At 40.7% G+C, this 17931-nt stretch overlaps 1 protein-coding gene across 1 annotated transcript; it reads right to left on the reverse strand.

Moving 5' to 3' along the window:
• On the reverse strand, positions 396-803 carry LOC109224464. Its single transcript, XM_019389043.1, has one exon. The coding sequence runs from the start codon at positions 801-803 to the stop codon at positions 396-398; it is 408 nt and encodes a 135-aa protein (XP_019244588.1).

Genomic DNA, 17931 nt, shown 5'->3' on the forward strand with positions numbered 1-17931 from the left:
GAGTTATGAGCGTGTTGAGGAGCGTTTCATGTTGTTCATTCGTGGGATGAAGCAGATTCTTATGTTTTGTTAACGAGCTTAGACTCAGGAAGATTTAGTGAAAGCTTAGTGGTTGAGGCTATGGTAGGACGTAAGAGATACCAGTTTGAGGCTAAGCAGGTGGGTTATCTCCTTTGGAATGTTGGAGGTTGTGTGATCCCTATGTTGTTTTTTTATTAAACTCAAATTGTATCAATCAAAAGTATAAATGTACATAGCCATGTAACTACTGACCAACTACAATCCAGAAAACTGAAGACTAATCCTAGATTACAATTGCATTTGCTTCTACTAACCTACTAGGCATTGCTGCTACTCAAAAAAAGAAAAAAACTAACAGTTCATTACATAATCAGCTAAGCAAATCTGTCTAAACTATGCAATGTCTGCTGCCACTTAGGTTGTCCTCTGCCTCTTGTGTGTACATGTAGGACAATTTCTCTGCATATTCTGTGTTCCTCAAAAACACTTTGCTGGAAACGCATCATGTTCCTCTCCCTCCATATACTGTATATGAGCATAGCAAACACATAGCTAGTGATTGCACCTTTTCCTGTCTTCTTTCTAGCCATCCTTCTTGCCCAAGTAAGCTCCTCTGTCCATCCCTTTATGCTCCTGTTTATGCCAATCCATGACAGTAATCTGGTCCAAATTCTGTTAGTAAATGGGCACTCAAAAAATAGAGGTTGTAGTGTTTCAGTAGCTGCTTTGCAAAATACACAATCCTGTGGCACCTGTATTCCAATTCTACTTAGTCTATCCATAGTAGATAGTCTTTCATGTGCAGCCAACCATAGTATGAATTTGAATTTGGGATGAATATTTGTCTGCAAAACAATGCTTTTCTATTGGACTTTCTGATACTGGGGCAACAACAAAAGATAAGTTTGCTTAATTGAGAATTGTTCCTGCAGTTGTAGTATCTTCAGTCTATCACACAAGGATCCCTGCATAGGCTGCCTCTTCAGGTCTTCCTTTGTCTCAATGATTTTCCTGATTACCCAAGCTGTATTCATAGGTGTAGGCATATGTTCTAAATCCTGCTTCTTGATATAGTAATTGTGGACCCATTTAATCCACAGGCAGTCCTTTTTCATTGCAACTGCCCACAATTGTTTCATCACAACAACCTTGTTCCAAATGCATAAGTTGATGACATTCAAACCCCCTGCAGAAATAGGCCTACAGATATGTTCCCAAGCTATCAGAGCTTTCCTTGTGATAGTTGCTACAGAAATAGGCCTATGTTGTTTTCGTGGAGAGTTTTCTCTTACCGGTGGATTATATGTGTTGCAATTTGAGTTTGGATTGCTTGAGGAAGTTGGTTTGACTGTCACGAGGATGAATGTGAGTTTCGCAGATGACTTGAGGTATTATATGATTAGTACTACATGAGTTCATGAAGGATTTAGCTGAATTATGATGTGAGATCGTGGCATTTATGAAGTAAAGGTATCGTAGGTTATCAGATATTATGTTCTATGGCTTTGAGCCAAGTGGGGGAGTCTGCTATCAACGATCAGATTGCATAGTTATGTGTTGTATTGGTTTTGGTCTGAGGCATGTTTATGGATCAGTTATGACTTGAAGAGGTTGGTTTTGAGAATTGAGCTGAGCAAGGAAATTTCTGGATGCATGATGTATTATAGTTTATGGAGACATGAAAATCTTGGAATGATTTGGGTTAGTTATTCGTGATAGATGTAATGTGCTAAGAAAAGGGAGTCACTCGGTTGCATTAAGGTTGGGTTACTTCTTTGGGTGTTGGTGTGCTAAAGGGGCACATGTCGCTCGGATAAATTACGTGGTGCAATTGAGATTATAGTAGGGTGGATGACTACCAAGAAAGTTCTAATGAGTTCATGATTCATATGTGGTATTTGGGGAATTTCTGAATGTGTAAATGGCTAAAATCTGAGATTGCATTGGATGGTGTTGGGACTGGGGGTATACCTGTATCATTAGAGGTTCTACGTTTCAGTATCAGAGAGGTTAAAGAAACAACTTCAGATTCACATGAAGACTCTTCGGAGTGGGTGTCTTGGATGTAGTATTTCGAGTGTTAAAAGGGAATATAGTGGCTTATGAGCTTTAGGACGACGTGGTTTCATGCTAGGATCTCTTCTGATGAGCTTTGGGTAAGTATTGTAGTGTTCTAACAAGGAGAAGTGTCAACTTGAGGGTAATTCGGAAGGAATTGGAGAAATATGACAAGTTGGTAGTAGGTTGGATCAGTATGGTAATGGTATGATCGATTCTTTTGGTTCTTGTGATGTGGTGAGGCTTTACCGGTGTTTTGTGGCAATACTATTGGGGTTTGGCGACCTGCGTGACTTGGTTGAGTTAGAGAAATTCAGTTCTGATGGCTTGGGTATGTGCAAATGGGTTTCATAGAGTTCTCGATGATTTTTGCCACGACTTGGGATGGACATTTTCTATAGGTATGTGGAGTTTGTGTGCATTATGATTTTCTCCTAAATGGGATCGAGTGGAAGGTTTCTAGCTAATTGAGTATGTATTCTACTTGTGACTCAGAGTTAATAATGAGGTTCTTGTGTTTTTATATGATAGACTAATAGAGGAGGTACGTCGTGTGAGACTAAGATTTGCATGTGCAAGTATATGGTTCAGTTTCAAAAGGAGGGTTATGAGTTCTAGACGGAATTTACAATTTCATATATTTAGAAGAATGCTAGCACTATCTGGTATAACCTGGGAAGATTGTGCATTTCAGAAGGCATCTTGTGTTTTGACTTACGAATGCTTTATTTGTACTGCGGTACTCGCCTGGCTGATCGATTGCTGATGTTTGGATTTTGCTATGTGGCATGGAAGAATTATGGAAGTATTTCTCGTGGAATGATTATGTATGAAGAATGTATCAGTCATTTGAGTGGTGGATATGGGGTTAGATCTGGTGATTCTGTTGTATTCTTATGGTTTGGAGACTAGGAGTCTTAGAGGCAGATTGTTTCTTTGTTGCAGACTACAAAGATACGGCCATTTTAGCCAGTTGATAGTATATGTTGTGGATAGGTTCCAGTGGATCATTGAAAAGGTTATCTATTCATTTCGGAAGGATCAGAATCGATTTGGAGGCCACTGGTAGGCCTAATGAGGATGCGTATTCTACACCGGGTCGAAATTGTTGACTCAGCACGATTATTGTTGAGGGGTGTGTCATTCTGTTAGAGTTGAACTTGTTTGTGTTTTGATATGTTCTATGTGTTACTCTTCTATGCTACGATGGGTTGTGATATGTTGGTTATGTGCATACATGATTTGGCTGTTTGGGCATGGTAGCAGAAATTCGAGCGAGATGGTTATTGGGATGTTGAATGGCTGATTGCGCCTTGGTTATGGTCTTTCCTATTGGTGGTATATTGTGCTAGCCGTTTCTCCGAGGCTATGGTCATGCACTTCGTGTGCTTATTGTTGATTTGCGTAGGGTTGTTAATTTTGAGCATATGGCTCGAGGTATTTCATGTAGACCAGCGTTCGGATTGGGTCACATAGTGCGACAGAGTCATGTTGGGATATGATCCTTTGTGGTAGTTTCATATGCTTTAGTTCTACTATGTGTGGTGATTTCATAGCATTATGCTTGTGGTGGTATCTGTTGAGCTTGCGGAACGGTTCTTTAATTTGATTCTTTTTCCATTTTTGGGTACATTTGAGTTGTTGCTTGCTGGTGCACGGATTTCATGGTATGTGGCTATGATGGTATTTGTGTGGCATGTCGGTCGACCAGCTTGTACTAAGTGACATGAGGTCGTTGGACCTAGAACGAGTGCTATCGGATTTGATTATAATATGTTGGGAGAATAATATCGCAAGTTAGTCTGTAATTTGACAATGGTTTTTATTGGGCTAGAGAGCCTCACGACTTGTTGATACGATGAGTGGTTATGAGTTTCTGCGTGTTTCATTCACCATTGGCAGTGTATGAAGGTTTGAAACAAGGTTTTAGTTGATATGAGATTTGTTACCGGTACCGGGTTTGTTTTTGTGAAGCTATCATGGTCAGAACTTATTGCTGTGAGTATCTAAGTTATGTGGTATATCATGTAATTACGTCTTGGATTATGGTTATGTCTTTGTACATCTTGTTCAGACTTATGTTGTGTAAGAATGTGAAAATTGGGTCTTATAATGAATTCCAGATGTTGGAAATTGGGTTCCAAGGTTTATGGACTAAGGTTGAAGGAAGAAACTTTAGTTATGTTGAGTTGATGGACTTATATGGATTGGGGTGACGTGGGATCACCCCAGGGTATATGCATGGTAAGGTAACACAGTGAATTGATGGATTTGGAACGACTCTTGGCACATTCGAGGAGGAACATATGTTTAAGTGAGGGTGAATGTAACGACCCAACCGATCGTTTTGAGCATTCACATTCCGTTAAACTATTTGAAGTCTTGAGTAGCTCCATATATTATGATTGTGTGAATCATCGGTTTTGGTTTTCAGGTGATTCACAATTGATTTGTAAGAATTAATTTCATGTTAGAAGCTTTAAGTTGGAAGAGTTGACCAAGTTTGACTTTAGTGTATTTGAGCCCGGATCAGAGTTTTGATGGTTCTGTTGGGTCCGGATGATAATTTAGGACTTGGGCGTATGCCCAGATTTGCATTTGGATATTTCTTGAAGGTTTTGGTGTTAATTGGTGAAAGTTGGCAATTTGAAGGTCTGGAAAGTTCATAGGTTTGACCGGGAGTTGACTTTGATGATATCAGGTTTGGATAGTGGTTTTGGGAACTAGAATAGCTTCGTTATGTCATTTTAAGATTTGTGTCCAAACATTTGAGGTCACTTCGGGTTGATTTGGTATGGTTCGACACGAGTTTTAAAAGTTGAAGGTTCAAAAATTCATATTGTCCGATTTGAGGTGCGATTCATGATTTTGATGTTGTTATATATAATTTGAGGCCTCGAGTAGGTCCATGTTATGTTTTGGAACATGTTGGTGTGTTCGGACGGGGTCTCGAGGGCTTGGGCGTCTTTCAGATAGGTTCAGATCATTTTTGGGCTAAGTTGGCTTGGCTGGAGGTTCCGGTTCTGGTGTGTCCGCATCTGTGGAGAGCTAGTCATAGATGCTAGGCCGCAAATGCGGCACATTGGTCGCAGAGGCAAAGTAGGCTGGTGTGGGCTGTTCGCACAGAAGTGGGATTTTGAGCGCATGTGCAGAATCGCAGATGCGGTGACTTGGAGTGCATAAGCGAAGTGGGGCACAGAAGCGGAGCGTGTCCTCACTCCTGCGATGTCGTAGAAGCGAATATTCTTCCGCAGGTGTGGAAGGTAGATATTTTGGGCAATTTCACATAAGCGAAGGTTGGGCCGCACATGCAGTTCCGCATAAGCGGGAAATTGGTCGCAAGTGCGACTTACCTAGGTAGATTGTCTTTATATTCGGGGGTTGGTTCATGTTATCACATTTTGGGATTTAGAGCTCGGTTTTGGGAGATTTTGGAGAGGATTTTCACCACATGGATTGGGGTAAGTATTTTTTACTCGGTTTTGATTATATTTCAGGAATCTATCTTTGATTTTAGCATTTGGATAATGAATTTTAAAGAGAAATTGGGGTTTTTGGTATAAACTTTCCTAAGATGAATTTTTGGGTTTTGAACATCGATTCAGAGTCGGATTTGAGTAAAATTAGTATGGTTGGACTCGTAATTGAATGGGTATTACGAATTTTGTGAGTTTTATCGGGTTTCGAGGTGCGAGCTCAGGTTTAACTTTTGGTTGACATTGAGTTTTGATTAAAGATTCGACCTTTATCGATTGAGTTTGTTTCCTATTGCATTATTTGATGTTTTTGAGTTTCTTTTGGCTAGTTTCGAGCCGTTCGGAGGTTGATACACGCGGGATGGCATTTCTAGAGGATCGTTTGGCTTGCTCGATATTTGTTTTGGCTTGTTTGAGGTGAGTATCTTATCTAAACTTGGTTTAGGCACTAGTTGCCTGAATTATTTGTGATAGCTACATTCTATGGGTGCGTGTATGTATAGGGTTGAACCTATATGCGAGCACCGAGGTATTTATCGATGCTCGTTGTAGTGCTTAGGCTATGATATGCCTAGAGTTGACTGTTCAGCTTTAAGCTATAATGTTTCTCATATTTGTATCATTGTTGTGAACTATTTGAGCTATGTTTGAGATTACGAAGAGGCTAATTTCCTGAATAAACCTGGTAATTGCTATTTCAGTGATAAAATTACCGATTTGAGCTATGATAGCAAACTTTGCACATGCCTACACTTTAGCATGTTAGTATACCAACTAGAAGCATGAAATCTGATAATTATTCATCATATACATTTGATCTTGTATACTTGCTTCTGTGTGATGTGATTTGGATTGGATGCCTGTGACCACGCAGATTGTGTTGATATGCCTGTGACCATACCGGCGAATTGTATTGAGCGAATTGTGTTGTTATGACTGTGATCATGCCAGACGGATTGCATTGTTATGCCTGTGACCACGCTGGGCGGATTGTGTTGATATGCCTGTGACCATGCCGGGCAAATTGTATTGATATGCCCGTGATCACGCTGGGCTGATTATGATATAGAGCTGTGACCATGCCGGGCTAGTAGAACATCGAATTGGTTGTGCTTGCGTGAGGATAAGGATCCATCCCCCTAGGTTCATCCTCTCATGTTTTTCTTTTGATGGTGTACACGCGGATTGTGAGAAATTAACGAGTTTCTGGTTGATGTGAGCTCTGGGAGAGCTGGTTACTATTATTGGATCGGGATGCACGCCATTATAGGACTTTTTGGCTGATGGTTATTGGATCGGGTTGTGTGCCACAATAGATTGTTATTTGGTTATTGCATTTCAGCTTTACTTGCAATTTCCTTGGTTGTTAACCTAATTTACTTGCATATCTTCTTTATATGCTGGATTGTTGATTGAGTAAAACACCATTTAACATCGAATTATAAGCATCAAATTGGTTTTACCTGAGATTTCTTTGATTTGATGACATATTTGTTCTATAGTTGAAATTATGAACTTTGCAGGTGTTAGTGAGTATCACTTATAGTTCTTGCTTCTTTTACCTTGCTGAGGTTAGTTAGGATACGTATTGAGTACATGGGGTTGGGTGTGCTCATACTACACTTCTGCACCTTGCGTGCAGATTTTAGAGCTGATGTTGCTGTGAATGGCGGGAGCTGGCCTTGAAGATGTATCGCGTTCCAGATTTCGCTACCACTAGTTCTTGGTAGTTCTAGATTTGAGATTCTGTTCATGAACATTTCAAATATATGTTGTATCATGTTTCATTTCAGTTTGTAAATCTAAGTCTTAGTGGCTCATGGCTTGTACTACCAGTCCTTGGGTTGTTGTATAAAAGTTAAGTTATTTCATCATCTATTTCTCATTAATCTCATTTGGAATATGATGACTATTAGTTGGCTTACCTACTGGGTTGGGATAGGTGCCATCATGACTAGTCGATTTTGGGTCGTGACATTTGGACTGCCTCAATCTTTTTTGGATCCTCCTTAATCCCCTCACTAGACACCGCATGCCCCAAAAATGCCATTGAATCAAGCCAAAACTCACACTTGTAGAATTTATCATATAACTTCTTCTCCCACAAAGCCCGGAGTACGATCCCCAGATACTGCTCATGATCCTTCTGGCTGCGTGAGTATATCAATATATCATTAATGAATAATATGACGAAAGAATCAAGATATGACTGGAACAAACTGTTCATCAAGTGTATAAAGGTTGATGGGGCATTGGTCAGCCCAAAGGCCATCACCAGAAACTCATAGTGACCATAGGGGGTCCTTAAAGCCGTCTTCGGGATATCTGAATCCTGGATCTTCAACTGATGATACCTCGACCTCAAATCAATCTTTGAGAACACTCTAGCACCCTGAAGCTGATCGAATAAGTCATCAATGCATGTCAATGGGTACTTGTTCTTAATAGTAACCTTGTTCAACTGCCTATAGTCAATTCACATCCTCATAATACCATCTTTCTTCCTCGCAAATAGAACTAGTGCACCCTAAGGTGACATACTAGGCCTGATGAAACCTATATCCAGTAGCTCCTATAAGTGTTCCTTCAACTCTATATGTGCCATGCGATATGGTGAAATAGAAATGGGCCGAGTGCCCGACAACAAGTCAATACCAAAATCGATGTCCCTGTCGGGTGACATGCCCAATAGGTCTGCTGGAAATAAATCTGGGAAGTATCTCAATATCAGAACTAACTCAATGGTAGGAGTATCAGCACTAACATCCCTTACGAAGGCCAAATATTCCAAACATTCCTTCTCAACCATCTGTTGAGCCTTCAAATGTGAAATCACTCTACTAAGAACATAATACAAGGAGCCTCTCCACTCCAAACTCGGAACCCCCAATACCGCAAACATCACGGTATTAGCGTGACAATTAAGAATAACATGAAATTGTGGCAACCAATCCATGCCTAATATACCGTCAGAATCAACCATGCTGAGCAGTAAAAGATCAACTCTTGTCTCATAACCCTCAATGGTTACCACACATGATCGGTACACACGATCCACAATAATAGAATTACCCACCGGCGTATATACATGAATGGGCAAAACTAAAGAATCACGAGGCATATCCAAATAGTGAGCAAAGTATGATGACACATATGAACAAGTGAAACCAGGATCAAATAATGCTGAAGCATCCCTGTGGCACACTGTAACAATACTTGTGATCACATCGTTAGAAGCAACTGCCTCTAGCCTAGCGGAAAAAGCATCGAGCCTGACCACCACCTGATCACCTTCCCCTCTAGGGTGACCTCAAACTGCCATAGTCCCACCCTGAGTTGGCTGAGCGGGTGGTGTAGTAATCAGTGCAGAGTCATAGCCCGACCTCTCTGCTGCATGGAACCTCCAATAAAATGGGGGCAAAACCTCCTCACATGCCCCAAATACCCACAGTCATAGCAACCTCTACCTAGGGATGACTGCGGGTCCTAAACTGGACCTCAAGAACTAGAATAACCACTGAAAGAACCCGATACTAAAGAACCCTGAACTGATGGAGCATAGTACGAACTTTGAGTTGGGAGTCTATAGAAAGATGACTAAACTAGACGAGTATTGTATGAACCGTGGCTAGCTAATGTACCATGATGAATTGGATGAGCCATATGAGCGGGCCTAAAAGGACGACCTTTGCTGTGATATGACTGACCTCCAGATGAGGTACCAGTGAAACCACGGGGACTCTTGCCCTCGTGCTCAAGCCTACAAACCTGCTCCAAGTGCCTAGCTATCTCGACCACCTGGTCAAACCTATCATCTATCTCATCCTCTCGAGCCAAACTGTAACGTAGGCCATAGTTGAAGCCATCACTAAACCTCCTAATCTCTCTCTCTCTCTCTCTCAGTTGGAACAACCATACTACATGACGGGCCAAATCTGTGAATCTTATCTCATACTGAGTCACGGTCATATCTCCCTGGCGTAGCTACTCAAAATCTCTATGCAGCTCCTATATGTGAGTCTAGGGAACAAAACTCTCTGAGAAGAGAACTGAGAACTCATTCCAAGTAAGTGGTGCCGCGCCGGCTGGCCTGCTCAACCCATAAGCCTACCACCATCTGTAGGCTACTTCTGTCAGCTGAAATGTAGTAAATGCAACCCTACTGGTGTCCAAAATATCTATTGCACGAAGAATCCACTGACACCTATCTAGAAAATCCTGAGTATCCTCTGACTCCGCTCCACTGAACTCAAGAGGCTTAAGCCACCCAAATTGCTCCAACCTCTTTTGTTCCTCATCACTCATAGGTGGACCAACCTCGTCCCAAGCATCAGCAACCGGCTGAATCGGTAACACCCCCGACGTCTGATGACCCTGATCTAGCTGCTCTAGAGTACGAGCGGTGAGAGTCAGGGCACCTCCCCTAGCTTGTGTGGTAGCCAGTGTAACTGGAATTAAGACCGTTTGAGCCAGGCTCGTGCACACAGTCAAAATGGGCTAAGGCCTCCTGTAGGCCAGGAATAATGATAGGCACTGCTTGTGCCTAAGCTTGTCCCACGCTCAACAATGTCTGGAACCTGCTTCTCAGCTAGAGAAACTGGTTGCCTCACATGTGCTGCTCTGGCTGTAGTGCGAGTCCCACCTTGGCCTCTACCATGGCCCCGACCTCTCGCGGCCCTAACATGTGGTATTGTGGCCATCTGCCTGATCTGGCTGCACGTGTCCTCACCATCTATGAGAGAATAGAAGAGTCAAGGTTCAAACTTCGGAAATAACAAATTCGCACAACAAGAATGCAAGAAACTGAAGTTTCCTAATAGTTCGGTAACCTCTCGAAGATAAGTACAGACGACTCCGTACTGATCCGCAAGACTGTACTAAACTTGCTCATGAATCATGAGACCTAAGCAACCTAGTGTCTGATACCAACTTGTCATGACCCAACTCCCACCGGAGCCGTGACGGTGCCTAACACTACTTGCTAGGTAAGCCAACAGTCACACAATAACTACAATTTGATAAAACATGGTTTAATAAACTTAATAGCGAAAATATCATAGATATCTAATGAAAACAATAACAATTCTGCTAAAATCATCCCAATAATCTAGTGTCACCGAGTATATGAGCACTACCGAATATCAAAATACAAACCAAATCCTCAATACAACAATCTAGACAATAGAATAGTAATAAACGAAATAAAGGAAATAGAGTCAAGGTCTGCGGACGATATAAGAGCTATCTCGAAGTCTCCTAGATACTGGTACCAACACGACTCTAGAAATCACCATGTACAGAAGTACCTGGATCTACACACGAAGTGCAGAGTGTAGTATGAGTACAACCAATCCCATAAACTCAGTAAGTAACAAACCTAACCTTGGGCTGAAAGTAGTGACGAGCTCAGAAGAAACAATCAGAGACCAATATCAATAACCAATAACAATTCAGAATAAAATGATGACAGTGACAATAAATAACTCAAAGGAATTATTATATTCAACTTGTTCACATTACAGGAGTTTATATATGCTTCCAAGTATAACTATAAAAGCTCAATACGGATAAGAACATTTCATTGACCACCTATCATGAGAAAAATACATCTATATGCCTATGTGTCAAATATGCATGTCAAGTGAAGGATTTCATGGTGATATCCCTAAGTTCTCTCAATCTTAGCATAATCAAGGTGTCTGTCTCAAATGCCCACTTCATCACACATACAAAATTACTCAGCACTGTATGGATGCCTGACATCAATGCCCCTGACCAAAGCACGTGTATATATCAATGTGCCTGCACGCACTGTTGGCATGATAGACTCTGGAGGGGCAGATCCTGTCCAAGCGCTAATTAAAAGCCAATATGGCCTGCTGTGGTGCGAAGTCCGATCCAAATAACAATAGAGCTAATATGGCCTGCTGCGACGTGCGGCCAGATCAAAATAACACTCTCAACACGGCTCTGAGGCCCACCTCAGTGATCAAACTCTAAAGTCTCAAGGATTCACAATCTCATATCACTCAGCCTAAACAGTATCACATATGGAAAATAGCAACAACAACAACAACAACAACGTATGATGTAACAATTATTAATATGCAGAGACTGAGATATGATATGCATATGAAGAATCATGACTGAATGTATAACTACAGTTATGTCAGATAGCTCAAAATAACAGAATTATCCTCATTAAGTCTCAACCAAATAACCACATATCCTAAATATGATTTCTAACATGAATTATAGCTAAGATTATCCAACAAGTAGAGAAAATACGGATAAAACAAGGTATGATAGCAACATAGTCTAAGAGTCAACTCGGATCATGATTATCTAGTGCACGCCCACACACCCGTCACCTAGCATGTGTGTCACCCCAATACATCGCATATAGCATGGTTCCTAGGGATAATTACTCTCAAATCCAAGTTTAGATATGTTACTTACCTCAAAACATTCAAGTCAATACTCCAAAAGTCCCTTGCCACACGAATCGGCCTTTGAGCGACTCAAATCAAGCAAAAACAACTTAATATAATCAATAAAAGCCATCGAAAACAATTCCAAATGATAAAGCTAAGGTCTTGAATCAAACATGCAAAGTCAGCCCAAAAAGTTAACCCCGAGACCGCACCCCGGAACCTGACAAAATTCATAAATTCCAAACCTCCATTCAATTACGAGTCCAACCATACCAATTTCATCCAATTCCATCCACAAATCGACCCTCAAATTAAAAAATCTCACTCTCCAATAACATAGCCTAAAATCCCCAAATTTCACATCAAATTCACATAAACTAGGTGTAATTATATATGGGTAATCAATATCTGTCATTAAAAGTGATCAAACTTTACTTACCTTTTCAATTAGGATGAAAAGCACGCCAAAACTCACCTTATACCGAGCCCCACAAATACAAAATGACCAAACCCTCGTTTATAACAAGCCTAGTGAAACTGCACCTGCGGTCCATATGAGCGCACCTGGCTTTTGGTAGATACAATGTGATAGTGTATTCTCAGATCAGGCCGGATTTTTGTCATCTCCATTTTTAATTTTAATACAATGTATACAGTGTTTTGCTTGGCAGAAATGCGCCATCTCCAGCGAACTTTCATCTCTTTTTTGCCATCGAGTCACATACAATGATACAAATACATTGTACTCTGTAAAAGTACACTAAATATTGAGTATATTCTGTATTTTCAATGCAAATACAGTTTATTTTTTTTATATTTTCTCCTGTATTTATGTATTCTAAAGGTTATTTTTTGTGGTAGATCCCTGTATTTTTTGAATTTTTGTTGTTTGAATACAACCGAATATCACTATAATTGTGATTTTTTGTTATTTGAATATAGTCGAATTGAATACAGTAAAATTGAATATAATGTAAAATAGTTAAGAATGAATATAGCCAAACTGAATATAGTATATACAACCAAATTGAATACAGCGGCATACACCCTATTTCTTGATTTTTTATTGTTTGAATACAACTGAATTCAATACACTGAAAATTGAAAATAATATATAAGAACGAATACATCTAAATTGAATAACGTATATACAACCGAATTGAATACAGCGACATACATTCTATGGCAAGAAATTAGTAGCTATGAAATATAATTAGCAAAATTATAGCTACACCCGGCAATAAGCCTCCAAATAATAGTCATTTCTGAAAAATCCTCTATATTAAATTTAGGCATTTTTATTCTTTCTTTCATTAGGAAGAAAAAAGCTTTTATTTTCCTAAAATGTTATATATTCAAATACAAGAAAACATGAAATGAACGAAAAGTAAAGAAGCTAAGCATAAAAAGAAAAGACAAAGAAATAGGAGTAAGTGGCAAACACAACTTTGGAAACAAATTATAATTTTTGAAAAAAAAAATACTATATGGAGCAAAGTTGAAAAATGGTATTTGAAATTTGAAATTGTGTTTCACTTGAAAAAATATTACAGTTTTTTGAGTGAGAAAAAAAGTTTTTCTGAAAATTTTGAAATTTTGAAAAACTCATTTTAGAAAAAAATTCAAAAAATTCGTGGACAAACACTTTTTTGTGGAAAAAAATTTGGTCAAAGAGGAATTTTTTTGTAAAAACTTTTCTAAACATAAATTGGGGATTTGTAGGTCGATTTGAGTTCGGAGTTGGATGATTATGGTATGGTTGGACTCATATCAGAATGAGCGTGTATGAGCTTGGTCGGGTTCCGAGGTGTGGGCCCAAGGTTGACTTTTTGATTTTGTTTAAAGATCTTAGGTGTATCATTGGAATCAATTCCTATGATTTTTATTGATTATATTAAGTTCGTTTGGCTAGATTCGGACGTCCACAGGTTGATTCACGCGGAAGGTCTTGTTAGAGGAGTGATTTGGCTTGCTTTAGGTAAGTTTCTTACCTAAACTTAGTTGAGGCATTAGTTGCATGAGTTATTTGTGATACTACGTGCTATGGGTGCGTATATGTGTGGGGGTTGAGCCCATGTGCGAGCACCGAGGTATTTATCCATGCTCTAGGTAGTGCATAGGCTATGATATGCATTAAATTGATTGATAATATTTATGATGCGATGTTTCTTATATTTGTAACCCTGTTGTGAACTATTTGATTCATGTTTGAGGTTACATAGAGGCTATTCCCCTGAATGAACTTGATAATAGCTATTTTCATGATGAAATTGTTGATTTGAGCCACGATAGCACACTTTGCACATGCATACACTTGCATGTCAATTATACCAATCCAGAAGCGTGAAAATCTAATATTAATTGATCATATACATGTATTCTTGTACAGTTGCTTCTGTGTAACATGATTTGGACCAGGTGCTTGTGACCATGCCGGGCGGATTGTGTTGTTAGCCGTGACCACACCGGGCGGATTATGATTATTGGCACGTGAGTTGTCCGTGCACCATGTGAGTTATCCGGGCGGATCTAGATGTTGGTATTATTGGCACATAAGTTGTTTGTGCGATTGATATTATTAGCACATGAGTTGTCCATGCAGCACATGAGTTGTCTGTACAGTGTGTGGATATTGATCCATCCCCTAGGGTCACTCTCTCATGTTTCTCTCTTGATGATGTACACGGGAATTGATGAAAACTGATTAGTGGTTTGGTTTTGTATTGGAAGTTCTGAGGAAAATCAGGCCAGTGTTGTTTAGTTATTGCATTTCATATTTACTTGCAATTTCTTTGGTTATTTACCTGACTTACTTGCACATCATCTTTATATGCTGGATTATTAACTGAGAAAAGTACTTGATGAACTGTGAACACTGGGCTTGTTCTTTCTGTGCTTTATGACTTAATTATGTTATCGTTTTGTGCTTGTTGAAATTATGATCTGTAAAGGGTTTAGCGAGTATCATTTATAATTCTTGCTGCTTTTACTTTGCCGAGGTTAGTTATGATATTTGCTGAGTACATGGGGTCATTTGTACTTATGCTACACTCTGCACTTAATTGTGCAGATCCAGATGTCGGACCCAGTCATGGGTAACTTAGGCATATATCTGAGGTGATCACTGAGAGACGAGGTAGAGCTGCATTCTTGACCGCAGTCTTAGCGTCTCTTTTCTTATGTACTATATTTGGATTTTCAGACTTGTATTTTTGTCTTTATAGCTCTTAACTCTGAATTTAACATGTATTGGTATTATTATGCTAAGTTAAGGTTTTAGACTTATGTAAATTTTCTTATTTTTGCAAGTTTTGGTTCATTACTGCTATGTCCGGCTTGCCTAGCAAGTGTGTTAGGCGTCATCACGACTTGTAGAGATTTTGGGTCGTGAAAAGTTGGTATCAATGCCCTAGGCTCATAGGTATTACGGGTCATGAGCAAGTTTAGTAGAGTCTTGCGGATCTGTATAGAGACGTCTGTACTTATCTTCGAGAGGCTACCAAACTGTTAGGAAACTTCTTTCTTGCATTCTTGTCGTGCAGATTTGTTATTTTCGAACTTCGAACCTTGACTCTTCTATTCTCTGACAGATGGTCATGCGACCGAATTAGGCAGATCGCCACCAGTACCACTAGTTAGGGCCGCGAGAGGCCGGGGTCGTGATAGAGGCCGAGGTGGGACTCGCACTATAGCTAGGGCAACATATGTGGAGCCACCGGTTACTCAAGTTGAAGAGTAGGTTCCGGATATTGTTGAGCCGGTGGGACTAGCTCAGACACCAGCGGTACTTATTGTTATTCCTGGTATTCTTGAGGCTATGGCTCAGATTTTGACTGTGTACACGAGCCTTGCTCAAGTGGTTTCGATTCTAGTTGCACCAGCTACCTCATAGGCCGAGGGAGGTGCCCAGACTCTTGCCGCTCGTACTCTAGAGTAGCTAGCTCAGGGTCATCAGACACCAGGGTGTTACTAGTTCAGCTAGTTGTTGCTGCTCGGACCAAGGTTTATCCACCTATGACAGATGAGGAACAGCAGAGGTTGGAGCAGTTTAGGAGGGAAGTTAGAGGATTCTCAAGATTTTCCAGACCAATGTCACTGAATTCTTCGCACCGCGGGTATTTTGGACACCAATGGAGTTGCATTCACTACCTTTCAGCTGACAGGAGCAACCTACAGGTGGTGCAAGGCTTATGAGTTGAGCATGCTAGCTGACGCAGTGCCACTTACATGGTATGAGTTCTCAACTCTCTTCTTAGAGAAGTTTGTCCCACAGACTCGCAGAAAGGAGTTCCGTGGGGAGTTTGAGCAGCTATGCCAAAAGGGTATGACTCTGACCCAATACAAGATGAGATTTTCAGATTTGGCACATCATGATATATTGTTGGTTCCCACCGAGAGGGAGAGGATCATGAGGTTCGTTGATGGCCTCAAATATTGTTTGCGTTACAGTATGGCTCGAGAGGTTATGACAGATTCTAGGTTTCACCAGGTGGTCAAGATTGCTTGACGTTTGGAGCAAGTTTGACCAGGGGGTCAAGATTGCTTGATGTTTGGAGCAGCTTTGACCAAGTGGTCGAGATTGCTTGACGTTTGGAAGGTTCACAGGCTGGAGCACGAGGAGCGAGAGGCCAAGAGGCCTCATGGTTTAGATAGTTTCAGTAGTGCCTCATCTGGAGGCCAGTCACACTATAGCAGAGGTCGTCCTTCTAGACCCATTCGGACAACTCGCCATGTTCCTTATGGTCCTTCAGTTATCCACAATTCCAAGTGCACGCCTAACTTAGTCATCACTCAGTATGCTACTGGAATAGAGTTCTTACCATGCTCCATTTGTACGGGGTTCCACAGGAAGTTATTCAGATTATTAGGGTCAACAGCGCCATCATAGGAGAAGTTGTTTTGAGTGCGGGGATTTGAGTCATCTCAAGAGAAATTGCCCCAGACAATAGAGTAGGGCTCCACAGCAGAGCTCTCAGCCTATGATTTCGGCAACAGCAACACACCACCCATACAACCAGCTAGGGGTGGAGCACAATCAGCATGAGGTCGCCCTAGAAGGGAGGTCGTTCAGGCAGTGGTTCAGGACCGTTTCTATGCATTTTTTGCCAGGCTGGAGGCAGTTGCTTTCGGTAGCGTGATTACAGGTATTATTTAAGTATGTTGCAGGGATGGTTCAGTATTATTTATCCCTGGTTCGATTTAGTCATACTTTGCTCGTTATTGGGATATGCCCCATAATTCTTTAGTTATGCCTGTTCATGTATCTACACCGATGGGTGATTCTATTATTATGGAACGTGTGCATCAGCCGTATGTGTTGACTATTGGGGGTGGGGGTATGAGATGAGAGTTGGTTTTTACTACTTATCATGGTCGATTTTGACGTGATTTTTTCCATGGATTGGTTGTCACCATGTCACACTATTCTTGATTGTCACGCTAAGACCGTGATGTTGGCAATGCTGGGGTTGCCTAGGGTTGATTTGCGAGGTTCCCTAGATTATATTCCGAGTAGGGTGATTTCATACTTGAAGTCTCAATAGATGGTTGAGAAGGGGTGTCTGGCGTACTTGGACTTTGTGAGGGACATTAGTGTTGACACTCCTACCGTGGAGTCAATTCTAGTAGTGAGAGACTTCCCAAATATGTTTCAGCAGACCTGCAGGGCATGCCACCCAACAAGGACATTGATTTTGGTATTGATCTGGTGCCGGGCACTTAACCCATCTCTATTTTATCGTATCGTATGGCACCTATAGAGTTGAAGGAGCTGAAGGAACAGCTTCAAGAGTTGCTTGATAAGGGCTTCATCAGGCCTAGTGTGTCGCTGTGAGGTGCGCATGTTCTTTTTGTGAAGAAGAAGGATGTTACTATGAGGATGTGTAATGACTACAAGCAGTTGAACAAGGTTATAGTTAAGAACAAGTACCCACTACCGCGCA

This window comes from Nicotiana attenuata, chromosome 3 (genome assembly GCF_001879085.1).
Source record: "Nicotiana attenuata strain UT chromosome 3, NIATTr2, whole genome shotgun sequence".
NCBI lineage: Eukaryota > Viridiplantae > Streptophyta > Magnoliopsida > Solanales > Solanaceae > Nicotiana > Nicotiana attenuata.

What these genes read in the sequence shown, in the direction of transcription:
- LOC109224464 (XM_019389043.1), bottom strand. Translation starts at nt 803, where the DNA reads ATGGATAGACTAAGTAGAATTGGAATACAGGTGCCACAGGATTGTGTA.